The 27,210-nt window shown below is 42.0% G+C and overlaps 1 protein-coding gene across 3 annotated transcripts in view; it reads right to left on the bottom strand.

The window, feature by feature from the left end:
- Positions 1-27,210, bottom strand: part of LOC124048461 (supervillin-like) — a 72,444-nt gene that overhangs the window by 8,921 nt on the left and 36,313 nt on the right. For 2 of the 3 annotated variants that reach the window (XM_046369286.1, XM_046369287.1), the window contains exons 2-6: positions 25,674-26,217; positions 19,464-19,643; positions 16,913-16,947; positions 9,558-9,622; positions 7,713-7,834 (exon numbers count right to left, since the gene is read on the bottom strand). In XM_046369286.1, coding sequence (XP_046225242.1) covers positions 7,713-7,834; positions 9,558-9,622; positions 16,913-16,947; positions 19,464-19,643; positions 25,674-26,038 — 767 coding nt within the window. In that variant the 5' untranslated portion in view covers positions 26,039-26,217. The remainder of the gene's footprint in view (positions 1-7,712; positions 7,835-9,557; positions 9,623-16,912; positions 16,948-19,463; positions 19,644-25,673; positions 26,218-27,210) is intronic. The other variant, XM_046369288.1, reaches the window with a different exon arrangement.

Below are 27,210 nucleotides of genomic sequence, written 5' to 3'. Positions count from 1 at the left end.
GGAGCGAGGGGAATGTGACGGAATTTAAAATGATAAATTAAAGACAGTACAGTAAACGTTGGGATCGTAGCTACATTGTACATCTACAGTGATTTGACCGGTGGGTGAAAGACTAAATGAGTTGACTATGTCGTGCTTTGTGAGTGTATATTTCTCAATAGATAATTACACGGCACTCGCTGTATTTGTCGGCTGTTGGCATACACGGTCCAAATTTCAAGCCATGTTTGTAGCTACCGAGGCAAATACAATGAAGCAGAATGACGGCTGCCATTTGGTCAGAATGCTGATGCATTGGAATTGCTTTGGAAATGATATATATATATTTGGGAATTTATTATTTTTAAGGAATCATGTCTTTTTTGTGTGAATTTTATGTATTTATTTTATAACTGTAGTTACTTTCGAAAAAAAGAAAAAAAAATGAAACACACCCGAAACTAAACAAATTAGAATCTTGGCCTCCAACACTAACTGAAGTAAAATAAATACCATGGTAAATTGAGTTAGATAAATCAGCCTTTTATAACAGACTGACCAGAAAATTTCAAATAACATGATCTTGAATTGATTCTGAATGGTCAAAAAATATGACTATATAAATCATAAGGGAATAAGGTCACCTACAGCCCAATAAAAATGGTAAAAAGGTCAATTTGGCTACATCTACACTTGCAGCCCAATTCTGATTATGGGCAAAAGAGCTGATGTGATTGGAAAAAGCATCAGTATTGGGCTGCCTGAGTAAATGCTGCCATAGGGACTAGAAGTCGACCGATTATGATTGTTCAACACCGATGCCGATGCCGATTATTGGAGGACCAAAAAGCCAATAACGATTAAATCGGACAATTTTTAAATACTAATGACTATTATAACAATACTGAATGAGCACTTATTGTAACTTAATATAATACATCAATAAAATCAATTTAGCCTCAAGTAAATAATGAAGCGTTCAATTTGGTTTAAATAATGCAAAAACAAAGTGTTGGAGAAGAAAGTAAAAGTGCAATATGTGCTATGTAAGAAAGCTAACGTTTCAGTTCCTTGCTCAGAACATGAGAACATATGAAAGCTGGTGGTTCCTTTTAACATGGGTCTTTAATATTCCCAGGTAAGAAGTTTTAGGTTGTAGTTATTATAGGACTTTTTCCCTCTATACCATTTGTATTTTATTAACCTTTGACTATTGGATGTTCTCATAGGCACTTTAGTATTGCAGTATAGCTTCCGTCCCTCTCCTCGCTCCTCCTTGGGCTCAAACCAGCAACACAACGACAACAGCCACCATAGAAGCAGCGTTACCCATGCAGAGCAAGGGGAACAACTACTAGAAGGCTCAGAGCAAGTGACGTTTGAAACGCTACGACCGCGCGCTAACAAGCTAGCCATTTCACATCGGTTACACCAGCCTCATCTCGGGAGTTGATAGGCTTGAAGTCATAAACAGGCATAAACAGGCAATGCTTGACGCACAACGAAGAGCTGCTGGCAAAACGCACGAAAGTGCTGTTTGAATGAATATTTGCGCGCCTGCTTCTGCCTACCATCGCTGAGTCAGATACTTAGATACTTGTATGCTCAGTCAGATTATATGCAACGCAGGACACGCTAGATAATATCTAGTAATATCAACCATGTGAAGTTAATTAGTAATTATGATTGATTGTTTTTTTTATAAGATAAGTTTAATACTAGCTAGCAACTTACCGTGGCTTACTGCATTCGCGTAACAGGCAGGTTGTGGTGTGCAATGAGAGAGAGGCAGGTCGTTATTGCGCTGGACTAGTTAACTATAACGTTGCAAGATTGGATCCCCCGAGCTGACAAGGTGAAAATCTGTCATTCTGCCCCTGGACAAGGCAGTTAACCCACCGTTCTTAGGCCGTCATTGAAAAAAAGAATGTGTTCTTCACTGACTTGCCTAGTTAAATAAAGGTATAAAAAAACTCAATAAAATCCAAATCGGCACCCCAAAAATACCGGTTTCCGATTGTTATGAAAACTTGAAATCGTCCCTAATTAATCGGCCATTCCGATTAATAGGTCGACCTCTAAAAGGGACCCATGTTGTAGCCCACATGGGTTTGTCCATGTCTGGCCCAAAAGGTTAACCCAACTAGGTCCCAGTTAAGATGTCCATTTAGTCTGGATATGAAATGTTGCACTAGATCAGTAGCCTAAATACTTTGTTTTATTTCCACCAGCTACTATGAACAAACCCAGGTCTAACTTTTCAAAAAGCAGAGGAAACTTCTGATCTGCAGACAGACTCCGACACGGATGAAGAAGAGTCAGGACCTGACAGTGGTAACACGGTGACAACTTCATTGCTGACATGCACATTTTTGGGATTGTATAAAGTGTGAGGAAACCAATGTGCACATTGGTAATTTTATTTAACTATACCTGTATTCAGAGTTTCAGCCTACTTATTGCCCATACAGGTCACAATACACATCCATTTGGGCAAACACCTGGGACCCATGTAGGTAAGTGTGATAGCCCATTTTCTAGGTTCCTGTTGGGTTTCCCTAATGGGGCCCATATGGAAATGTTGGCTGCAACATGGGACCAACAGTTTACATGTTTATTTTTTTGTTCAGTCTGTGTGTACGTATGTACAGTTGAAGTCGGAAGTTTACATACACTTAGGTTGGAGTCGATGAAACTCATTTTTCAACCACTCCACAAATGTCTTGTTAACAAACTATAGTTTTGGCAAGTCGGTTAGGACATCTACATTGTGCATGAGACAAGTCATTTTTCTCACAATTGTTTACAGATTATTTCACTATATCACAATTCCAGTGGGTCAGAAGTTGACATACACTAATTTGACTGTGCCTTTAAACAGCTTGGAAAATTCCAGAAAATGATGTCATGGCTTTAGAAGCTTCTGATAGGCTAATTGACATAATTTGAGTCAATTAGGGATGTACCTGTGGATGTACTTCAAGGCCTACCTTCAAACTCAGTGCCTCTTTGCTTGACATCATGGGAAAATAAAAAGAACTCAGCCAAGACCTCAGATAAAAATATTGTAGACCTCCAGAAGTCTGGTTCAGCCTTGGGAGCAATTTCTGAAGGTACCACGGTCATCTCAGGGTCATCTGTACAAACAATAGTATGCAAGAATAAACACCATGTGACCACACAGCCATCCTACCGCTCACAAAGGAGACACGTTCTGTCTTGTAGAGATGCACGTACTGTGATGTGAAAAGTGCAAATCAATCCCAGAACAACAGCAAGGGACCTTGTGAAGATACTGGAGGAAACAGGTACAAAAGTATCTATATCTACAGTAAAACGAGTCCTATATTGACATAACATGAAATGCCGCTCAGCAAGAAAGAAGCCACTGCTCCAAAACCACCATAAAAAAGCCTGCACATGGGGACAAAGATCGTACTTTTTGGAGAAATATCCTCTAGTCTGAGGAAACAAAAATATAACTGTTCGGCCATAATGACCATCGTTACGTTTGGAGGAAAAAGGGAGAAGCTTGCAAGCCGAAGAACACCATCCCAACCCTGAAGCACGGGGGTGGCAGCATCATGTTGTGGGGTGCTTTGCTGCAGGATAGACTGCAGGATAGACTGGTGCACTTCACAAAATAGATGGCCTCATGAGGAAGAAAATGATGCAGATATATTGAACCAACATCTCAAGACATCAGTCAGGAAGTTAAAGCTTGGTTGCAAATGGGTCTTCCAAATGGACAAGAACCCCAAGCATACTTCCAAAGTTGTGGCAAAATGGCTTAGGGACAACAAAGTCAAGGTATTGGAGTGGCCAAAGCCCTGACCTCAATCCTACAGAAAATCTGTGGGCAGAACTGAAAAAGCGTGTGCGAGCAAGGAGGCCTACAAACCTACACCAGCTCTGTCAGGAGAAATGGGCCACAATTCACCCAAATTATTGTGGGAAGCTTGTGGAAGGCTACCCGAAACATTTGACCCAAGCTAAACAATTTAAAGGCAATGCTACCAAATACTAGTTGAGTTTATGTAAAAAAGTCTGACCCACTGGGAATGTGATGAAAGAAATAAAAGCTGAAATAAATCACTCTACTATTATTCTGACATTTCACATTCATAAAATAAAGTGGTGATCCTAACTGACCTAAGACAATTAATTTTTACTTGGATTAAATGCAAAAACTGAGTTTAAATGCATTTGGCTATGGTATGTAAACTTCCGACTTCAACTGTATGTATATATGTATTAGAGGTCGACTGATTAATCGAAATGGCCGATTAATTAGGGCCGAAGTTTTCATAACAATTTTTTTAATAACTTTATTTAACTAGGCAAGTCAGTTAAGAACACATTCTTATTTTCAATGGCGGCCTAGCAACAGTGGGTTAACTGCCTTGTTCAGGGGCAGAACAACAGATTTTCACCTTGTCAGCTCGGAGGATCCAACCTTGCAGCCGTACAGTTAATTAGTCCAACGCTCTAACCACCTGCCTCTCATTGCACTCCACGAGGAGACTGCCTGTTACGCGAATGCAGTAGAAGCCAAGGTAAGTTGCTAGCTAGCATTAAACTTATCTTATAAAAAACAATTAATCATAATCACAAGTTATAACTACACATGGTTGATGATATTACTCGTTTATCTCGCATGTCAATCGTTGGACGACTGTACCTAACCATAAACACCAATGCCTTTCTTAAAATCAATTCACAGAAGTTTATATTTTTAAACCTGCATATTTAACTAAAAGAAATCCAGGTTAGCAGGCAATATTAACCAGGTGAAATTGTGTCATTTCTCTTGCGTTAATTGCACGCAGAGTCAGGGTATATGCAACAGCTTGGGCAGCCTGGCTCATTGAGAAAATTAAGTAAAATTCTGGCAAATTAGTTATGACATAACATTGAAGGTTGTGCAATGTAACAAGAATATTTAGACTCAAATCAAATCAAATTTTATTTGTCACATACACATGGTTAGCAGATGTTAATGCCACCCGTTAGATAAAATACAGAACGGTTCCATATTTCACTGAAATAACCGTTTTGTTTTCGAAATGATAGTTTCCGGATTCGACCATATTAATGACCAAAGGCTCGTATTTCTGTGTGGTATGTTATAATTAAGTCTATGATTTGATAGAACAGTCTGACTGAGTGGTGGTAGGCAGCAGCAGGCTCGTAAGCATTCATTCTAACAGCACTTTTGTGCATTTTGCCAGCAGCTCTTTGCAAGCACAGCGCTGTTTATGACTTCAAGCCTATCAGCCTAATGGCTGGTGTAACCGATGTGAAATGGCTAGCTAGTTAGCGGGTGTGCGCTAATAGCGTTTCAAAAGTCACTCACTCTGAGACTTGGGAATGTGGCTTTTGTCGATGTGTTCCTGGTTCGAGCCCAGGTAGGGGCGAGGAGAGGGACGGAAGCTATACTGTTACACTGGCAATACTAGTTCCTATAAGAACATCCAATAGTCAAAGGTATATGAAATACAAATGGTAGAGAGAAATAGTCCTATAAATACTATATTAACTACAACCTAAAACCTCTTACCTTGGAATATTGAATTCTCATGTTAAAAGGAACCACCAGCTTTCATATGTTCTCATGTTCTGAGCAAGGAACTGAAACATTAGCTTTTTTTTACATGGCACATATTGTACTTTTACTTCTCCAACACTTTGTTTTTGCATTATTTAAACCACATTGAACATGTTTCATTACTTATTTGAGGCTAAATTGATTTTTATTGATGTATTATATTAAGTTAAAATAAGTGTTCATTCAGTATTGTTGTATTTGTCATTATTACAAATACATTTTTTTTTTTTAAATTGCAGTTTATCGTCCGATTAATCGGTATCGGCCCTTTTGGTCCTCCAATAATCTATTGGTTTTGGCGTTGAAAAATCATAATCGGTCGACCTCTAATATGTATACACACACCTCTTTATCTATGGTTCTGAACTATTCTCAAAGACTAACACACACCACCACTACACTAGTGTGTTTTCCTGTATGTGGTGCAGGGCCTACAGTCTCAGAGCTCAATACAATATATTATAAAAGATGACCTGATGAATGCTGAGTTGCACTGATGAAAAAGCCCTTTGAAATGCTATGCAAGTTCGTCTGGAACTCTGGTTATAAAACAGGGTCCGGATGCACCAGTTGGGTGTAAAAAACGTGGTCTTAAATGCAGCTACGTCAGAATTTACACCAAAAATAAGACTAGTTGTAGCTAAGTCCTCCGTAAGCAATGCGCATTCATGAAATTCGGTGCTTCATAATGATGGCTGCTAGGCTGTTACCATCTTTACGTCAGTTCTAAACTTTGCGAGGTATGACCCATCACTCCGCAAAGCCCACCACTATGCGTGCACGTTTTCTTAACCACAACTGGATGGATCAATCAATAATTATTGTGGGAATGAATACCACTGAATGATGAAAATATTGGAATAAAGGACACTAATGCTATTGAAGGCATTTGTCAGTTTCCTGAAACTCCCAAAGCCATCAAACTGTTTTAAAGCAATAGCCGTGTGGGATAAAACTATAATTTCAGCACCGTTATGATTGGGACATCATTATCACGATGCTTTGAGACAATTGTGGGGACTCAGATTTTTGTTTTCACATAATCTCCGTTTGGATATTTGGTTACAATTAGACTGGGAAAGTGTTAACCAAATTGAGTTGAGTGTTAATGGTGTTAATACTCTTTAGTCTAGTTTGCTCGTCTAACAGTGTTATCAGAACATTTTGAAAGCCTGTTATGTAGCCTACGATAACCTAGTATAACAGGCGGATTACTTTGCTTTTCACTCACGTAGTAGCCGAGGCTATATGCCGATTATATCCGAAAAAGGCAAACAAGTGGAGGTGGCAGCTCATCTAGTAGTTTGCTAATATCTAATTAGACACATTTAGCATGCAATAATGTAGCATAAATCAAGTGTATTATTCTGCGAAAAGCACACGGAGGTCGTGAAATATGACCACAAGACTCGCATCCTTTTGAAAATGTAGATTGTTATTTTATGATATGCACAGAAAATAATAGCATAGTCCCAATTTAACACCCTACGCCTGCTCCCTACTAGGCGTATGATCTGTCCCAGGCGTAGCTCATAGAAGGGCTTACACCCAGGTGGTGCCACAGGTATCATTTGTAGATCCGGTTTAGGGCACATTTTGTCGGACGTAGAGTTTACTAACCACTTACAATCGGCACCAGGTGCACTAGCCTGGCCGCTATGACAACCACACAGACAGACCACAGTAGCCATGCTGATGGGTAGCAGACTGTTGTAGCTATGGTAATGAGAGCGTGGCTGTACTTGGTGCACTATCCACTTGGGATGTGGGTGACTTGGGTTGATGTTAAACTTTGCTGGGAGGAGTGAGGAGTTGAAGTGACCGGTTCAAGTACCTACTACCCACAAAAAAAATACACAAAGGAAAACGTACACCACCACCACCGTGTGATACAACTTATCTGACAGGCTGACTGTACTGTGTATTTATCTGTGCTGACACACTACACTAGCAGACTAGTGACATGTTGCTCCCACGCACCAGGAAACACTTAAATAATAACTGTGTGTGTGTGCGCTCATGTTTATGTTTTGAGTCCATAATCCAGTGTATAATCATTCAGATTTGTAGACAATCCCATGACCTTATAAATATAATACAATGATATCTCCTCGACGCTGCCTACCTGCCTGCCGCCACCATCTCCTTGCTTGTGATTGGCTGGGTGTGCGCTCGGCTGTTGTTGTTGGCATGGCGACCACTCCCCTCTGTTGTCAGGGGAGACGACTCTTCAGTCTTCTCCAGCCCCTGGTGGAAAAGGGATTTATGAGTATTTCCCACATTAGACAGCGTCCCCGGGGGTTTCAGGGTGAGGTTTCCCATAGATAAAGGTCTAGGATCAGCTTCCCCTCCCCTAATTTGAACCTCAAGCATTAGTAAGGGAAAATGCGAATCTGACCCAAATCAGCGTCTAGGGGCAGCTTCACCCTACTCCAACCCTGGGGAGGCGACATTGTGGTTTTACTGTCCCCAAAGTTCCTCTGTCCAGTGTCTGTGTTCTTTTGCCCATCTTAATCTTTTATTGGCTAGTCTGAGATATGACTTTTTTCCACAACTCTGCCACACACAGTGGCACCATTCACAAACTCGATGAGGAGGAGAAAAGAGATTGACGAGGAGGGAGGAGAGTTGTGTCTCTGGAGAGTAGTGTTTCTCAGCCAGCCAGTGCTGGACTGGAGCCCTCAATATAAATAAACAAAGAGAACACCCAGGGAACAGGACAACAAGTGAGTCCAGACCTACAGCAGAGCAGATGTCGATGAGAACCATACTGTCTAAGGTGTACAATGTATACGTCTCTATCTATTTGGTGCCTGGGTTGTATTAATTAGGCACCAAAGAAATAAAAACAAATGGATGAACAGAGGGGGACAACCCAAATTGAAAAAATGTTACCATGGGCCCTTATGAATATGATCCTGAATACATCTCTTTATCTATAGATCTGAACTATTCTCAAAGATGCACACACCACAACACATGTGTTTTCCTGTATGTGGTGCAGGGCCTACAGCCTCAGAGCTCAATTCAATGTATTATAAAAGAACCAACTCCCGCATAAAAAAAATGCACATTCATGGAGGACATGAGTATGAGCACCCACAAACACACACAAAGTGGGTGCATCTCTTTCTTGAAACACTGTCATTTGCTACCATCTGGGTCCACTTGGCCAATCCCTGGCACTCTAAGGCCAATTTTAGAACCACAACAGCACCGCTTCCTTCTTTTAGGCCTACGACAACACAATCCCCACATGGAAGGCCAACAGCCTGGGAAAAGTCAGTTAACTCTGTTACTGTGCTTTTCTGTAATTTGGTTAAAAATGTGTGCACGTGCACAAAAAAAGGGGGCAGTACCGGGATATTTTTTAAATATATAGTACCGTTCAAAAGTTTGTGGTCACGTAGAAATTTCCTTGATTCTTGAAAGTTTATCATTTTATAAGGCTAACTGATCATTAGAAAACTATTTTGCAATTATGTTGGCAGAGCTTAAAACTGTTTCTAAGTGACCCCAAACTTTTGAATTGTAGTGTACATATGGCCTTGAGTATGCCTGAATACACAGGCTTTCTTTTCCTTTCCAAATCTTGGCTAGGTTTGTACTCCAATCTCCAAGGGAGTGGAGGAGCCAAGTCTGACTCCAGGTGCGGGTCAGTCTGTATACTCTACAGGACAACTCAATTATAGATGGATATTTTGGAGTAATCAGCTTTGGGGGATATGAGACTAGGCCAGATGTATGGAGCAAGAAAGAGGAATTGAAATTGAGATTTGAGGATTGTTGGAATGGGGCCTAGGTAATACACACACAACATAACTGCAAGATACTCATACTTGTGTACTGTAGCCATATTCATAATTGCAGCTGACAAACAAACACCCATACAAGTATGCACAAATACATGGCTGTACACAAAGGCATATGTGCACATAAACACACAGGTACACACACGCACAGAGTATACCTTAATCAAAGACATGTCGGCAGCCATGTTCATCTTGGCTCTGTCATCAGTCTTCCTCTCAGTTACTGTAAAAAAAAAACACATTAGCACACATGTATGTGATTTGATTTAAACATTGGTCAAAAATCACACATAAGCACAAATTCACAGGTTCACTACAGAATGTTTTTCTTTCATTATTGTGGAGGATATGAGCGACCCATCAGTCACCTCAGGTCTTGGATTAGGTCTGTGTTTGTTTTGTTTCTAAAACAGCTGTTGATGTAACAGTGTTTACAGGGTTGGTTGGTTGGTTGTTGTGAGGCCCACTTGCACACAGAAGGACAGCTCATTCACATGCGCACACATGCAGTCACATACACAGAGCGAAAGAGAGAGACAAACACACCCACTTTCTCCCACCCACAGATACACGCACTAATCCTACCATAGCTGACCTGAACACACTGTACTCTGTCTGGGAGGGAAAAGTACTGTACATTCACCACCTGCTCTGTAAAGTGATAAGGGCCTTTTCCCAGGAGCAAAAAACTTCAGAAAAGGGCCTGGGAATTCTGAGGATATCCCATCAGTTTCAGTTTTACAGACAGATGGCAGTCATCCCAATACTTATGGAAATTCGCCTGATGTTGCAAGAATGTTCCCAGAACACATTTGATATGTTCTTCAAAATGTTCCCAGAATGTTTCATTACGTTGTGGGAACAGTCTGGTCGGAACATTGCTGGACAAAACAAAATATATGTTCCTAAAACATAAAAACTGTCCAGAGAAATACTGTTTTTGCTTTGTCATTACGGGGTACTATCTATAGATGGATTAAATTGATGAGGGGAAAAAAAAAACTTTTAAAATGAGACCGTAAAGTAACAAAATGTGGAAAAAGTCAAGGGGTCTGAACACTTTCCCGAATGCACGGTACATCCTGTCATATCCGGACAATGTTCCCACAGCCTAAAGAAATGTTTTAGGAACTTTTAAATAATATACATTGCATTCTGAAAGTATTCAGATCCCTTGACTGTTTCCACATTTTGTTAGTTAGGTTACATCCTTATTCTAAAATGTATTAAATTGTTGTTGTTTTTTCAATTTACACACAATACCCCATAATGACAAAGCAAAAATATTTTTGGCAAAGTATTAAAAATGTTAAACAGTTATGACATTTACATAAGTATTCAGACCCTTTACTCAGTACTTTGAAGCACCTTTGGCAGCGATTTTGTGGTGCTTTGAAGCACATTTGGCAGCAATTACAGCCTTGTGTCTTCTTGGGTATGACGCTACAAACTTGGCACACCTGTATTTGGAAAGTTTCTCCCATTCTTCACTGCAGATCCTCTCAAGCTCTGTCAGGTTTGATGGGGAGAATCGCTGCAAAGCTATTTTCAGGCATCTCTGGGCCACTCAAGGACATTCAGAGACTTGTCCTGAAGCCTCTACCTCCTTGTCTTGGCTGTTTGCTAAGGGTTGTTGTCCTGGTGGAAGATGAACCTTCACCCCAGTCTGAGGTCCTGAGTGCGCTGGAGCAGATTTTCATCAAGGATCTCTACTTTGCTCCATTCCTCTTAATCTCTATCCTGACTCGTCTCCCACTCCCTGCCGTTGAAAAACATCCCGACCGCATGATACTGCCACCACAGGCTATAACATAGAGATGGCGGCAAGTTTCCTCCAGATGTGATGCTTGGCATTCAGGCCAAAAAGTTAAATCTTGGTTTCATCAGGCCAGAGAATCTTGTTTCTCATGGTCTGAGAGTCCTTTAAGTACATTTTGGCAAACTCCAAATGGGCTGTCATGTGCCTTTTACTGAGCAGTGTCCTCCATCTGGCCCCTCTACCATAAATGCCTGATTGGTGGAGTGCTGCAGAGCTAGTAGTCCTTCTAGAGAATTCTCCCTTCTCCACAGAGGAACTCTGGAGCTATGTCAGAGTGACCGTCGTGTTCTTTGCTACCTCCCTGACCAAGGCCCTTCTCCCCCGAATGCTCATTTTGGCCGGGCGGCCAGCTCTAGGAAGAGCATTGGTGGTTCCAAACTTTTCATTTAAGAATTATGAAGAAACAGCTCAAAGATATATCAATGGAAACAGGATGCATCTGAGCTCAATTTCAAGTCTCATAGCAAAGGGTCTGAATACTTATGTAAATAAGGCATCAGTCTTTATTTTATTCTAAAAACCTGTTTTCGATTAGTCATTATGGGTATTGTGTGTAGATTGATGAGGAAAGAAATGTATTTAATACATTTTAGAACAAGACTATTGTACCAAAATGTGGAAAAAGTCAAAGGTCTGAATACTTTTCAAATGTACTGTATAACAATTTATTCTTAATAGTTTTGGGAGTTAATATTGAACTTTTTTTCAGGTAACTTTGGAACTACTCAGAATGCACTATATCGACTGTTATTAAGAGAACCTACTCTGCTAGAGTTCATATGCTAGCTTAATAGCTAGCACGAGCTGGCTAACTTTAGTCACTAGCCATGCTAGCATGTAATTACATTCCAGACCGAGTGTTGGTGGTGGTGAGCTACAATCCACCAATCACGAAGAAATGTGATGTAAACGCGCTATCGTATTACCAATCAGCGTGTATTCCCCACACGTGAGGCATCCTGCATGTTCAACAGGCAGGCTCTTTGTGCCTTCTTGCCTCAGGCTCACAAAGGGAGAAAATCCTCCCTACATGCTTTAATTGTTTAGTACCTCATTTTTTAAATATTTGTTTTGTCAACTTTGCTTCTCTGGTAGCTCTGAATTAGGCTACCAGAGATTTATTTTTATTACTTTTTCAACATTGGCTTAGTGTTAGATGACTGACATTGGACTCCGCTGTTGTGTGATCACTTCCACCTGCCTGAAGCTTTCCTCTGATCGCCGACTTGTTGACTGTCTCCCTAGTCTACTGTGCACTCTGCCGCTTCTGGAGTATTGCTCCTGGAATCTACTTTGGATTTCCCTCGCTATATAGATATCGGATTATCTGCCTCACTGATTCTTCCTCATCCCTCTGAAGGGCCTCGCTCCCTGGCTCTCGCTTAGCAACTTCAGCCACTCTTGCCATAGGTTGGGCCCCAAGCATCAATGTGTAAGTCTCTGCTCTCGCTTTGCTTTTGATCTGCTGGTGTCGTTTAAATTGTGCTCTGTGGGTTTCCTGCCTGTGCTAGTTTCGAGTTGTTAATCGTGTTGAGCTCTGGCTTGCAATTTATGCTGACCTTGGTGGTTGGCTAGCTAGGCTAGTTAGCTAGCTGGCTAGCTTAGATAAACTGCATATAATACTATTAAATAACTGGTTAGATGGCGTTTCAGATTACTTTAATGTGGCTCAATTCCCTATTAAATCTCTAAATTAGCTAGCTACTGTAGGTGTTGATAGCCACTGGCTGACTCATACAGTACAAATGTAGTAGACTTCGGAATTCAGATTGGTTCTGATAAGCTTTATGAAATAATTCAAACAATTTAACAGGGAGGTATAACTTTGAATTGGGACTTCTGATGTGTATACACATGTAAATCCATATGTAACATGTGGTTACGTTTTTGCTGCCTTCACTTTAATTGAAGCCATAAGGTCAGAACACAGCAGATACAAATGCGGTAATTAGAAATAACCTGATTAATTACCATTTTAAAAGCTTCTATTGTTTAGAATAGAACATTGTAGCATAACAGTTTGAACTGGGGAAATCAATTTCCCCTATGCTGGATGGTGGTGGTATCACCCAACACGCCCTTCCATTTCAGGATTATAGATCGTGCCAATTAGCAACACACCGGACACCATGCTGAAGACAGGGAACCAGAAAAAAGCTGCAAAAACTAAAATGGTAAAACATAGAAATAATTGTTCGATTTTAATGTTAGAAATATAAATCTAAGAGAGTGCACTCAACTTAGAATTAATATATGCAACCATTTAAAAAAATGTGTGTCTGATAAAAAAAAAAAATGAAAACCATGCATTGGTCATGAAACGTTTGGTGCAAATGAATGTTAAATTGCAAAGGAAAGGAATATTTAGCTGTGCGGCTACATGTGGCCGTCACATAGATGTAATCCAAAATCCACCGGAGTCGGCTGTTCAAAACTACTTCTGACACAAGTCAGCAAAGACCCTTTACACACACACACACACACACACACACACACACACACACACACACACACACACACACACACACACACACACACACACACACACACACACACACACACACACACACACACACACACACACACACACACACACACACACACACACACACACACACACACACACACACACGACAAGGAAGTTGAGCTTCACTCTAGTTATGCTCAGTGGGGGTTTTGCGTTTTGACTTCAAGCCAGAAACCATTTTGGGAGTCAGAGTAAGAGTGCTGATCTAGGATAAATTTTGCCTTGATCATAATAAATAAGATATACAGACATGGAGAAACTGATCCCAGATCATCACTGCTACTCTAAGATACTGTTTGACTCAAGTCCAGCCCTCATCACTTCATCCTAGACCTTTCGCAGAGATCAAAATAAACACAAAAGCCTGGAAAAGCCTTGGCAAAATGTCCACCTCTGAAGATTAGCAATTGTTCCGTAAGTGATTCCCATTCATCATGAAACAGCTTGTATCCCTCAGGGAAAGACAGGGAGCCAATTGGAAAGCGGGATGGCTAGAGGGGCCAAGGGATCCAGCAGCGCTGATGTGAATATTACCCAGCATCTCTTGGGACGCTCCAGAATTGAGCTCTGTGGTTGGAATTCACACATTAATTCAAAACGTTACCCGGCTCTCTTATTTTCAAGGGGTTAGACAACTTTGAAGTAAGTGAAATGTACAGTACCAGTCAACAGTTTGGAGACACCTACTAATTCAAGGGTTTTTCTTTATTTGTACTATTTTATACATTGTAGAATAATAGTGAAGACAAAACTAAGAAATAACACATATGGAATCATGTAGTAACCAAAAAAAGTGTTAAGTGTTAAACAAATATTTGATTTGAGATTTTTCAAAGTAGCCACCTTTTGCCTTGACAGCTTTGCACACTCTTGGCATTCTCTCAACCAGCTTCATGAGGTAGTCACCTGGAATGTATTTCAATTACCAGGTGTGCCTTGTTAAAAGTTCATTTAATGGTTTTCTTTCTTAACACATTTGAGCCAATCAGTTGTGACAAGGTAGGGGTGGTATACAGAAGATAGCCCTATTTGGTAAATGACCAAGTCCATATTATGGAAAGAACATCTCAAATAAGAAAAGAGAAACGACAGTACATTACATTCAGACATGAAGGTCAGTCAATCCGGAGAAGTTTCTTCAAGTGCAGTCACAAAAACCATCAAACGCTATGATGAAACTGGCTCTCATGAGGACAGCCACAGGAAAGAAAGCTCTACCTCTAATGAACTTATCCTCTGCAGCAGTTACCAGCCTCAGAAACTGCAGCCCAAATAAATGCTTCAGAGTTCAAGTAACAGACACATCTCAACATCAACTGTTCAGAAGAGACTGCATGAATCAGGCCTTCATGGTCGAATTGCTGCAAAGAAACCACTACTAAAAGGACATCAATAAGAAGAAGATACTTGCGTGGGCCAAGAAACACGAGCAATGGACATTAGACAGGTGGAAATCTGTCCTTTGGTCTGATGAGTCCAAATTTTAGATTTTTGGTTCCAGCCGCCGTGTCTTTGTGAGACACAGAGTAGGTGAACGGATGATCTCCGCATGTGTGGTTCCCACTGTGAAGCACAGAGAAGGTATGATGGTGTGGGGGTGCTTTGCTGGTGACACTGTCTGTGATTGATTTAGAATTCAAGGCACACTTAACCAGCATGGCTACCACAGCATTGTGTAGCGATACGCCAGCCCATCTGGTTTGTGCCTAGTGGGACTATTTGTTTTTCAACAGGACAATGATCCAAAATACACCTCCAGGCTGTGTAAGGGCTATTTGACCAAGAAGGAGAGTGGTGGAGTGCTGCATCAGATGACCTGGCAGCCAACAAGCAGGCAACAAGTGCTCAGAATATGTGGGAACTCCTTCAAGACTGTTTGAAAAGCATTCCAGCTGAAGCTGCTTGAGAGAATGCCAAGTGTGCAAAAATGGCATCAAGGCAAAGGGTGGCTACTTTGAAGAATCTAAAATATATTTTGTTGAACACTTTTGGTTACTACATGCATGCGTGTTATTTCATAGTTTTGATTTCTTCACTATTATTCTACAATGTAGAAAACAGTAAAAATAAAGAAAAACCCTTGAATGAGTCGGTGTGTCCAGACTTTGGACTGGTACTGTATGTGCCGAGCCAGCATTCTTCGTAGTTCGACCAGCCTTTTCCATTTGAGAGAGTTAAACTCTGCCACACTTGCCAGTGGAACAGTTTCACGGGTGGGGAACTCCATACTATCTATGACGGGACACCAAATCTGATCCCCCCCACTCCTCTTCCTCCAATAGAAAACTCCAAAATCAAAACAGGCTTTGCCAACTCTGCATATACACACTAAATTGACGAGCCCACAGAGCTTACCTTTCTCAGTCACCTCTCATCTTCTGAAACTTTTTGTATCATCAGTTCGATGCCTCCTTTCTCCTCCCTTGTTTTCTTCTGCTTCTTCCTCGGTCTCTTTTGTATTTATTTCACTGCTTTGTATCACCAATGTTTAACTGAAGTGGGCGGTTGCAGGTCAGGAAGCGAAGAAGTGATCCATGGTCGAACTCCACAATTTTCCCTCTCTCAAGCTCTCCGTGTCGGAACAAGCACTGGGATTGCTGCAGCATTAAAGAGCTTTTTGCCACTTTCCCTTCAGGTCCTGAACATTTCTCCATCTCACACACAGTCATGCACGCACACTTGATTTATACACAGTACCACTTAAGTCACCCGCAATCTCCCTCTGTTTCTCATTCACACACAAAGACAAACAGAATACTCTCTCCCTCTTACACACTCAGTCCCTCTCAAACGCGCGCACACACACACACGGACGCAAGCACAAGCAACGCACACACTGCCTCACCCTGTGCCACCACTGCTGATTTTGATGCTAAACATGAACCCCTGAGGTGGGATGGCCAGCTTTCAAACATTGCCTGAACTGAAAAGGCTCTGGGCCGAAATAACCCCTTTACATTCTGCTCCGAAGCGCGACATTAGCCCTATCAATGCCCTCTTATCCCGACAGCTATAGCACCTGTGTATCTGTTTAATGTACTGTGCACTCTGTAGCCTCCTTTCTTTAACATTGAAATGTATAGAGAGTACAAAGGAGGTGGAAAGAAAAAAAAACTTTCTTCCTTGTACAATGGTGCCTTTGAGGCCTGTAAAAGCAGAGTTCTTACCTTCTGGCTCCTCGGCGTCCCCAGCTTCCAAAAGGCTGTTAAAAGAGAGAAAAAGAGCGAGAGAAGACAAATGAGGTCACACACACTGAGATATGTGGCAAGGGGACAAACGATGACATGGTTTCACCTGCTAACACACAGGCATGCCAGGGTTTCCATCAGCCAGTTTTTATTCCCCTTTTTGTGGAATAGTTTCATATAATGTTTTTGTTTCTCAAAATCTAGAAGTTAAAATTCTAATAATGTGAGATAACCAGCCTGAAAATCGTCAGCGAATGGACTCTCCAAGGTGTTCAGTAGGGATGCTGGTCCATGTTGACTCCAATGTTTCCCACAGTTGTGTCAAGTTGGCTGGATGTCCTTTGGGTGGTGGACCATTCTTGATAAACATGGGAAACTGTTGAGCGTGAAAAACTCAGCAGCGTTGCAGTTATTGACACAAACCAGTGCACCTGGCACCTACAACCATAGCCCTTTCCAAGGCACTTAAATCTCATCTTGCCCATTCACTCTCTGGATGGCACACATGCACAATCCTTGTCTCAGAGCTTAAAAATCCTCCTTTAAAACCAGTCTCCTCCCCTTCATTTACACTTGATTGAAGTGACATCAGTAAGGGATGGTGGCTTTCACCTGGATTCACCTGGTCAGTCTATGTCATGGAAAGAGCAGCATGTGTCCTTGTGTACACTCAGTGTATGTAAATGGTGAATAAAACAATGAATGTGCAAGAATTGGCGAGAGAGAGAGCTGAGCCTAAATCCTTGCCACACACCCCTCCCCTTCTTGTCTCAACATTCTAAATTATACCCAAGACATTATCTTCACACATATTTAAGATGCTTTTCACTGACAGCCGCAACTCAATAGTCAGCTAGGCCTTCCCAAATAGACATAGGCCTATGAGCACAGCTATTAATTTCTAAAGAAGCTAATGATCCTCGATTCCTCTGTGGCTAAGTCATGCATTCTGGTGAAGTATTTTGAATTACTTTACTCATTTCTGTACAGACAGGAGGAACTATTTAACTATGGCACCCAAATAATAAGTGTACTTCCCTATTGGACCCATCGCTTTTCCATTTCTCTCCTGTTCTATTGGCTTTCATCTCACCTTTCTTGTCCAGATGCCAAAGGGGCAATCCTGGTCATATTAGCAACCCAGGTTTCTAGATTTCTAACAGAGATGTTCATATCGGTCACATATGGAACCGCTAGCATGTGCACTGTTTAGAATGGTGTTTTCCCGCTAATTGCATTTTGGCAAATGTTTGAAAACAACGTTTTATTTGGCTGCTTCATTAAATGAGTTGCATGTTCTGTTAAGATGAATTACCACAATCTAAATGTGATTTCAGTCATTCTGAGGACCGTGGGTGGATGCTGGGGCTGTCCCAGGCTAAAACAAAATCTTGGTCGACCAAAAGTTGCCAGAGATCGAGATAACTAGAAAAAAAAGAAAAGGAAATAAACGGAACCTGACCCAACTAGCCTCCTCCTGTCGGCTTTGGCAGATTCTGCCAATACTCTCCTGAAGTTTCCGTTAATAGGCTACACGAGGAATCTGCAACATTTCTCATGTGGAATGCCAATTTATCTGATAATTTCTACCGATCTGCGTGCCAGTTATGGTTTTCATGTGCAAATTTTCATTTCATTTAAATGTTTAATAAAGTCTTTATATCTCAAAATAATGACTAATAGTTGACTAATTGGGGTCAGCCCTAGAGAACGCCCTAATGGATTATGCACCCAATGCATATGGGTCTGATAAATGGCTGGTAAATTGAAGTCTTACCAGTCACATTGTCTGGCACCATATTTTCCTAATGGAAACCCTGAGGCACGTACAGGTACAGGAACACACAAAGGATCACATAAGGTCATAAAGACATTTTGATAACTTTCCCAAAATCACAAGGTTTTTCCAGCAATCCCGGTTGGAGGGCTCCCGCAATCATGAAGGAATAAGCATGGAAGGTAATCCTCCAACCGGAATTTTGCAAGCCTACATCCACGCGAGATCATAAATCTGAGAACTGTTAGAAGGCTACTTACCGTCGCCTCAATTTTCAATTCAACATTAATACACAGATGTTAGAAAGACTGCTCACATTGTGTATCCATGCACACCTATAGCCACATCACTACCCATAATAACAGCGAAGCTGAACCATTTGAAGACAGATGTTCATCTATAAGTAATGGCCTTTAAATATGGATGGAAAGCAGCTGATGTGGGGACGGATGATGATGTAACACAAGGAAGGAGCTGATTTTAACACAAAAAGAGCCTGGAGGGGAAAGCTGGGTAATGGGGAAAAGGGCACAGTGGAATAGAGGGTGATGCTGAGCCACAAAACAGTACACTGCAACAACAACGAGGCTGGTATCTAAGTAAATTGACCACAGCAAGGAAAGCTTTTTTCACTAAAACTAACTGATTTAGCAACTGGTTGCATGCCCTTGCACACAAACACACAGCTATGCTATATGTTATGCGTCTCTACACTTGAGCTCGGTGGACTAGTGGCTCTTCCTTGAACCCTACCATTGACTCGCTGTGACGTCGCTGGCGGTCACCGGCTGCGTCCGAAAACGACCGCTAGCCATGCGGCTCCCGTCAGACACCCCCCTTAGCAACCGGAGGGGTCGGCGACGCGCGGTTGACCCCGCCCCTGGCTTGACTGGCGGGTGAAGGGGAGGGGCCACGACATGCAGCGTGTCCATGCTAGAGTCCAAACAGAGAAGAACAAGAAGAAAAAGGAGAAGAAAAAAATAAAGAATGACAGAATGAAAGATGAGGGGAAGTAGGAAAAAAATGTGAAGAAAAACAGACAGCCAGAGTGAACCAAAGAAGTCATAAATCAAACACTTATTTCAGTGTTTCCCCAACTCTGGTCCTCAAGTAACCCCAACAGCAGGCAGCAGGTGTGCTTGTCCAGGGATACAAACAAAATGTGTGCTGTCGGGGGTACTCAAACACTTGTCTCTAAGGATCACGCAGAGATTGTGATGCTCTCAGCTACCAGAAAGACACCATCTTCGATAACCGTCACAAAGCCTGACTGATAATTGTGTTAGTACAAAAGGGCCTAGTGCATGGCTCTCCAACCCTGTTCCTGGAGAACGTACAAGACAGTAGCTCTCCGGGAACAGGGTTGGAGAGCCCTGGCCTAGTGAATGAAAAGGGAGGGGGCGTCTTTAGATAACGAAATGGAATGCAAATTGGATAATGTTCAATAATTCATTATTGCCCTGAACATGCATGAAAGGTCCATTTTATTCCAGATGGGTTTTACTAGTGAGGATCCAGCAGTACCCAATGATTTTTGAAAATTAGGCTAATTTGTGACTGAGCATGCTGTGTATTATCTCGGGGGGGGGACAATACTACTGAGCCCGTATTCGAAAATATTCTCAAGATTAGTCAAATCAGGCCCTCCCTGTTCATTATAATCTGAAAGGCTAAATTGATTCAGCAACACAAACCCTGTGAAAATGGGCCCAGATCTTTGAGGTTACTAGATCCTCTTCTTCCACTGCTTCAGGAAGTCCCAAAGAGGTGACCTGCCTGCTACTTTGCAGATAGTTTTGTCTTGTCAACATATTAGGCCTACAGACATAAATAATGACATACTTGGGATGTGCATCTTTCCATTTCAAGACAATTCAATAGGCATCTAGATACATGAGCTCCGATAATATACAGGAACGATATGTTTTAGTTTGAAAAGATTTCGTGATAACATGTTGCATAAACACATTCATTTTACATTATAAATTCAAATCTGCTGAGCCTCTGAGCTTTCACAAAGAGTTTCAGTGTGTGTGTAATATATATATATATATAATGTTGTATGTACTATGCAGGTACCTGAGCTGAGCCATAAGGGAAACTAGGCATCTACCATCCCCCTAACCACTAGATTATGGGGTAAAAATGTATCCTGTTTTCTATCCCCCCACTTTGGTTCTGAAATCGTCATCACCCACTAATCATGTTTAAGCTAGTAATGTACCAATATGTATTGTTAACGAATTAGCTATAACATAGCCAATTAATATTTATAGCACAACTTTGGATTTCACAACATTTCCTTCACAAATTAGTTATCATTTCCAGTGTACCACATTTGTTTGGTCTTTGTATGCCTCTATTTTGTGGAAAAAGTCACTTTTCCTTTATCTGAATAATTATTCTCTATGACCAATTATTTTCAATGGATTCATTGGCAGATCTTATTTTTGCCACAAGGGGCATTGTGCCGATTTCTAGGGTGCTTTTGGCAACAGTGCAGCCTCACAGGCAATATTAATGGCAAAAAAGTATGTATTTGCACGCCTGAAGCTCTTGCAAGAAAATTGGCAGTTCTCAACTGTTAGCAGTCTTTTACTGGCGGTACGAATGTTTGATTGCCATCATTTTGAATGTCATCATACAGTCCGGCCTATTATTACATTTATGTTATATTTAACAAACAAAACATTGAAATAGCGTTATGTAAGGTAAAGTAAAAATCCAAACCTGTCCATGCATCAATAAAGTAAAATACGGTTTACCGCCAAGCCTGGAGGCCAGAGTCTTTGGTTAATCTGGAACTGAATCACTCCCAACACCACAATTACTGGTGTTTACTACAAGCACGGCATGAGTTTACATAGCACAAAACAACACTTGGCCGAGGAAGAGAGGTTTGATCACCCACCCCACTAGGCTATACCAGACACAAAACAACACTTGGCCGAGGAAGAGAGGTTTGATCACCCACCCCACTAGGCTATACCAGACACAAAACAACACTTGGCCGAGGAAGAGAGGTTTGATCACCCACCCCACTAGGCTATACCAGACAACAAGAAAAATATTGGTAGACCGAGAGTCATCTGTTCTTTCGACCAATCGATTAGTAAAAAAATTTAAACATGTATTTTTCCTTATATAGACACAACCTGTTTGTAGGCTACTGAGCTTTTCTGATGCTTTAAGCACTGCAAATAAAAAAAAATGAAGACACAGAAAAGACTAAAGAGGGAGCCAAAGATCAATATAGCCTAACCAGTAGAAGAATAAACCTGTTCCCGATCTCCACCTCCCGCAAACATTGCAGCCCGCAGGTGGAAAATATGCTTATAAAAATAAATATCCTATAAATCACAGCAAAGAAACTGAAACATTGTATCATTGTAACATTGTGCTAGCAGACTTGCAACATTGTATAAAAAATTCAGGGCCCTCACACTGCAGTGAGCTCTTGACAGACAGACACAGCTGTAGGCTATTTGCACAAGGGATAAGTAAATCAGGTATTTTTTGACGTCAGAGCATGATTTTTCCCCCCTTTCATTCCGAGTGGTTATCTAAAGGGAGAGAGATGGAAATATTTTTCACATAGGCTACACTGAGGACCTATTGTCATTCTCAATAGATGTAAAAAAATATATATATTAAAAAAAAGATTGTTTTTTAAAATATTATATTTGAGGCAAAGAAAAAAGCTCCACAGTGATGGTGAGTTAAGACAATCAGAAATAGTATCAGATCCCCAAATGGGCACATTTATAAGTCTACATTTGCACGCAGGCCAGGTAGACTAGGCCTACTTCTATGTGTAAATCAGGTACGTGGCATTACTCAAGATTGACAGGAGTGCGCCAAACAAAAGACAATTAATAAATTGACAACTGGTAAATGGAATGAAATCAACCAAAACTTTCTCACAACTGTATCCTAGGTTGTGCGCTCCGCAAACATCATGTCCACTCCTACAATGACAACGGTAAGACTGTAATAATAATATATTGAAGGCATTAACAGAAATGACCATAACCAAACAAGCATTATAGATTAGAAATTAAGGGTAGGCTAAATGTACTACTGGTGATACTAGTGTACCATCCCGCTTCCGCAATGGATTAGTCCTCTCAGACAGGCGTGAATAAGACTCATATGAATAAGCCTCGTATGGCATACATTTCTGTTTATATTGCCACTGCTCGACAAAAAAAAAAAAAAAATTGGTCCACCAACAGCCTATCTACCAAACAATCGACCAGTCAACTAAATGTGGTTAGCCCTACCACCTACACAAAAATAAAGCATGGTCCGTCTTTCACCTTCTACTCCAGACCAGATAAGATAACTAATGGCTTCCTTTAAACCATTCCACTTTTAGACAACCACAGTCAGAGGGTTCAGTGAATGTGTGCAAACCAGCCTGACCCTAACATCTGAGCATACCTGAACAACAACAACATACCTGCCTTACTTAACACCCGCACACAAAAACAACAATGTTACGGTGTCGCACTGGAATATGTTCCGGAATTCTTCCAATGGCATTGAGTACACCACATCAGTCACTGGCTTTAACAACAAGTGCATTGAGGACGTTGTCCCCATAATGACTGTACGTACATACCCCAACCAAAAGCCATGGATTACAGGCAACATTAGCACTGAGCTAAATGGTAGAACTGCTGCTTTAAGGAGCGGGTCTCTAACCCAGATGCTTATAAGAAATCCCGCTATGTCCTCAAACGAAACATCAAACAGGCAAAGCGTCAACACAGGACTAAGATCTAATCATAATACACTGGCTCCGACACTCATCTGATGTGTCAGGGAATGCAAACTATTACAGACTACAAAAAGGGAAGCACAGCCGAGAGCTGCACAGCTGCCCAATTTGCATACCGCACCAACAGATCCACAGATGATGTAATCTCTATTGCACTACACACTCCCCTTTCACACCTGGACAAAAGGAACACATATGTGAAAAAAAAAAAATTGAATACTGCTCAGCATTCAACACCATAGTGCCCTCAAAACTCATCACTAAGCGACAGGATCCTTGACTTCCTGACGGGCCGCCCCCAGGTGGTAAGGGTAGGTAACAACACATCCGCCACGCTGATCCTCAACACGGGTGCCCCTCAGGAGTGCATGCTCAGTCCCCTCCTGTACTCCCTGTTCACACGTCGTGCCTTGCCGTACAGACTCAAACACCATCATTAAGTTTGCCGATGATCACCGACAATGATGAGACAGCCTATAGGGAGGAGGTCAGAGACCTAACCATGTGGGGCAAGGACAACAACCTCTCATTCAACGTGGTCAAGACAAAGGAGATGATCGTAGACTACAGGAAAAGGAGAACCGAGCACGCCCCTATTCTCGTCGACGGGGCTGTAGTGGAGCAGGTTGAGAGCTTCAAGTTCCACATCACCAACAAACTAGCATGGTCCAAGCACACTAAGACACCAGGCGGTGTCAGAGGAAGGCCCTAAAAATTGTCAGACTCCAGCCACTCTAGTCATAGACTAATCTGCTACCGCACGGCAAGCAGTACTGGAGCGCCAAGTCTAGGTTCAAGAGGCTTCTCAACAGCTTCTACCTCCAAACCATAAGACTCCTGAACAGCTAATCAAATGGCAACCCAGACTGTTTGCATTGCACCCCCTCTTCTACGCTGCTGCTACTCTCTGTTATTATCTATGCAGTCACTTTAACTCTACCTACATGTACATATTGCCCCTGCACATTAACTCTGTACCGGTACACCCTGTATATAACCCCGCTATTGTTATTTTACTGCTGCTCTTTAATTATGTTATTCTTAGCTCTTACTAATTATTTTTTTTGGGGGGGGAGAGGGGAGAATTTCTTAACTGCATTGTTGGTTAAGGGCTTGAAAGTAAGCATTTCACTGTAGTATTCGGCACATGTGACAAGTAAAATTTGATTTGATTCAACAGCATGGGCCACAAAGAGACTTGGAGATTAGGTCAGAATGTGCGCTAAGACTTTTAAGTGACCCGCAAGCGCGACAACACCCTCAAGCTTAATATCTCCGCATAACTACACTTTGACTGCATGTGTAGAAACATGTAAAATGCCACAGGTCTTCCGGGAGGGCATTGCAACATAATACAATGAGTGCATGCCTTTCCTAATCAACATGTAGTAAGGAGATGATAAGATCTGACGAGCAGTCAGACTTATCTATTTCAATAAGGACAGGGCTGGAAGCTTTGGCACAAACTATGGTGCATGTTCTAACTCATTCAAATTCAACCCCGTACTCTCACTCATTCTCTCCTCTTTCAGTCTGTCCATCTCCCCCTCCTCTTCTACACTCATCCCCTCAAGCTGCTTGTCAGGAGCCAACAGGCTTATGCACACTAGGCAGAATATTTGGGATGATTACAGGGAAAAGATCCCAAATGGAGGAAAGGACATGTTTTGCTTCATACATGTGCAGACATCAGGACAATGTTGGCAGCGAATGAGTTTTGCTCCCAAATCTCCACTCCCTATGCAGCATTTCCATGTTTTTTTATTCTCGAAAAGGCTAAAACACTCCCATTCCGATGAATAGCTGTAAATTGAACCATAACAAGAAGCTAAGATGTCATAACATGCAGCAAAACATGTCTCAGCAAAAGCATTTGGCATATGTGCCATTTCCCAACTGACTGAATTTGTCCATCCCTGGACATTCCAGAATGGTTCCCTCCAAAAAGGAGTGATATGATAGCAGCATGACTAACCTATCCTGATCTCTTATAAGGAGGGGTGTATGGTGATGAACCACTGACATTGGCAGCTTTCCCCTTAGATTAGTCTCCAGACAGGGTGCACCAAAGGCCCCTATAGCAACGTCCAACACTCTGGCAGAACAACTGTCAATTGAAACCAGGCGGGTGGAGGCTGCAAAAGAGCCAGGAGTGGACAAGGGGAATTGACTGGACTCACCTGTGATTAGAGTTAATCCTCTTGGTGGCAGCAGGCTTTGAGGGGGCAGCTGTATCCAGTTGGGCCTCCTCATCCCCCCCGGTCTCCTGGGAGGACTCGCTGTCAACAGACTCTTCGCGGTCTTCCATCCTACTCCTGGAGGCCCGGCTAGATAACGTCTGCTCGGACTTGGAGCTTCTGTTCTCCGGCTTCTCTTTCTCAGAAGTCTCACCAGCTTTCCTTTCCCTCCTGGTGTATTTAGAGCTGACTTCCTCAGTGTTTCCGTAACGCTCCGCCAGCTCTCTCCTCCTCTCGGCTTTGTAGCGGGCGATGCGCTCAGCTTTGGTCTCCAAGGCAGAGTTCTGGATGGTGTCTACGGCATCCATTTTTTAGGTGCCTCTTTTTAAGTCCTCTCGCTTCACTCAATATCCGGGGGGTTGAGGAGCCTCCTCTCCACTGGACACCAGGAGTCACAAGAGGAGTCACAAGAGTTGTTCAGACGTTGATGGTTTTGCAGTTGGTCTCCCCTCGAAGGATGATGGACCACGTCATTAAAATCATCTCACTGTTGAAACAAATCAAGAAAGACAACGTTTGTATTGCAACAAGCGAAAAGGCTATGTGAGACTTCCAAACACTTAACAAAATCACCAGGACTGGGCCATTAAGATAGTCTCTGCAAGGGTGCAATGGGAACTGGATGTAACTGCCTGGATAAACAAGAGCCCAACCCTGCCTAGCTCAACCCCAGCTAATGAACCCCCGGTGAGAGTGAAGTCAGCCAACTCAGCTCAAAGACAATACAGGCCTCACAGCAGACTGCCGCACCGAGACTCTCACATAACCTCTCAAGGATATTTAATCCCCTCACATAGAGGAAAAGGGAGAGGGAGAGAGAGAGGAGAGAGAATCAGAAAAAGAGTGGGAAAACAGCCATCCAATAGAAATTCTCAATCTACAGTTTCTCAACATTCAGTTAACTGGAGGCAAATATCCTTGCTTAATCTGGACTTGAATGGCATCCAACGCTACAAATCATTCCATGTTTACTACGGCAAGCACTGCACAGGCTTACAAAAACAGCAAAAGCCACTTGGCTTAAGAGACGTTCCACAATTACAGACGCAAATAAACTCACACCAGTAAAAATCCACACAACCAAGTGAACCATCGGCATGCCCAGAACACTATACGCAAAGCACAAAAACACCCCAGGAGCTGGAGAGAAAGTAATGGGTATGTGGAGGTATGTTTATATAAGTGGGGACAGGGGCTGGGGGTTAACGTAACACTCTGGGATCCCTACAGTAAAGGGGCAAGGAGTAATTTAGCACATCTGGGATTGCACATTCAATAGCGCTTAGTCAGGGTAATAGAGAGAGGGGGAGAGTAGAGAGGCAAGGACTCTACAGGAGAGAAGAAAGAGGGGGGAAGAAAATGTGGGGGTAGGGTTGTGCAAGAGGGGAAGGGGGAGTCAGAAGAAAGTAGGTGGGATGAGAGAGGAGAAGAGAAAGGGAGAGGGGTTGCAGAAGGGAGAAGATAGTGGATGGAAGGGGGA

This window comes from Oncorhynchus gorbuscha, linkage group LG11 (genome assembly GCF_021184085.1).
Source record: "Oncorhynchus gorbuscha isolate QuinsamMale2020 ecotype Even-year linkage group LG11, OgorEven_v1.0, whole genome shotgun sequence".
Classification (NCBI taxonomy): domain Eukaryota; kingdom Metazoa; phylum Chordata; class Actinopteri; order Salmoniformes; family Salmonidae; genus Oncorhynchus; species Oncorhynchus gorbuscha.
The sequence above is the reverse complement of the archived record's forward strand: the minus strand, read 5'-3'. Positions and strand labels throughout refer to the sequence as shown.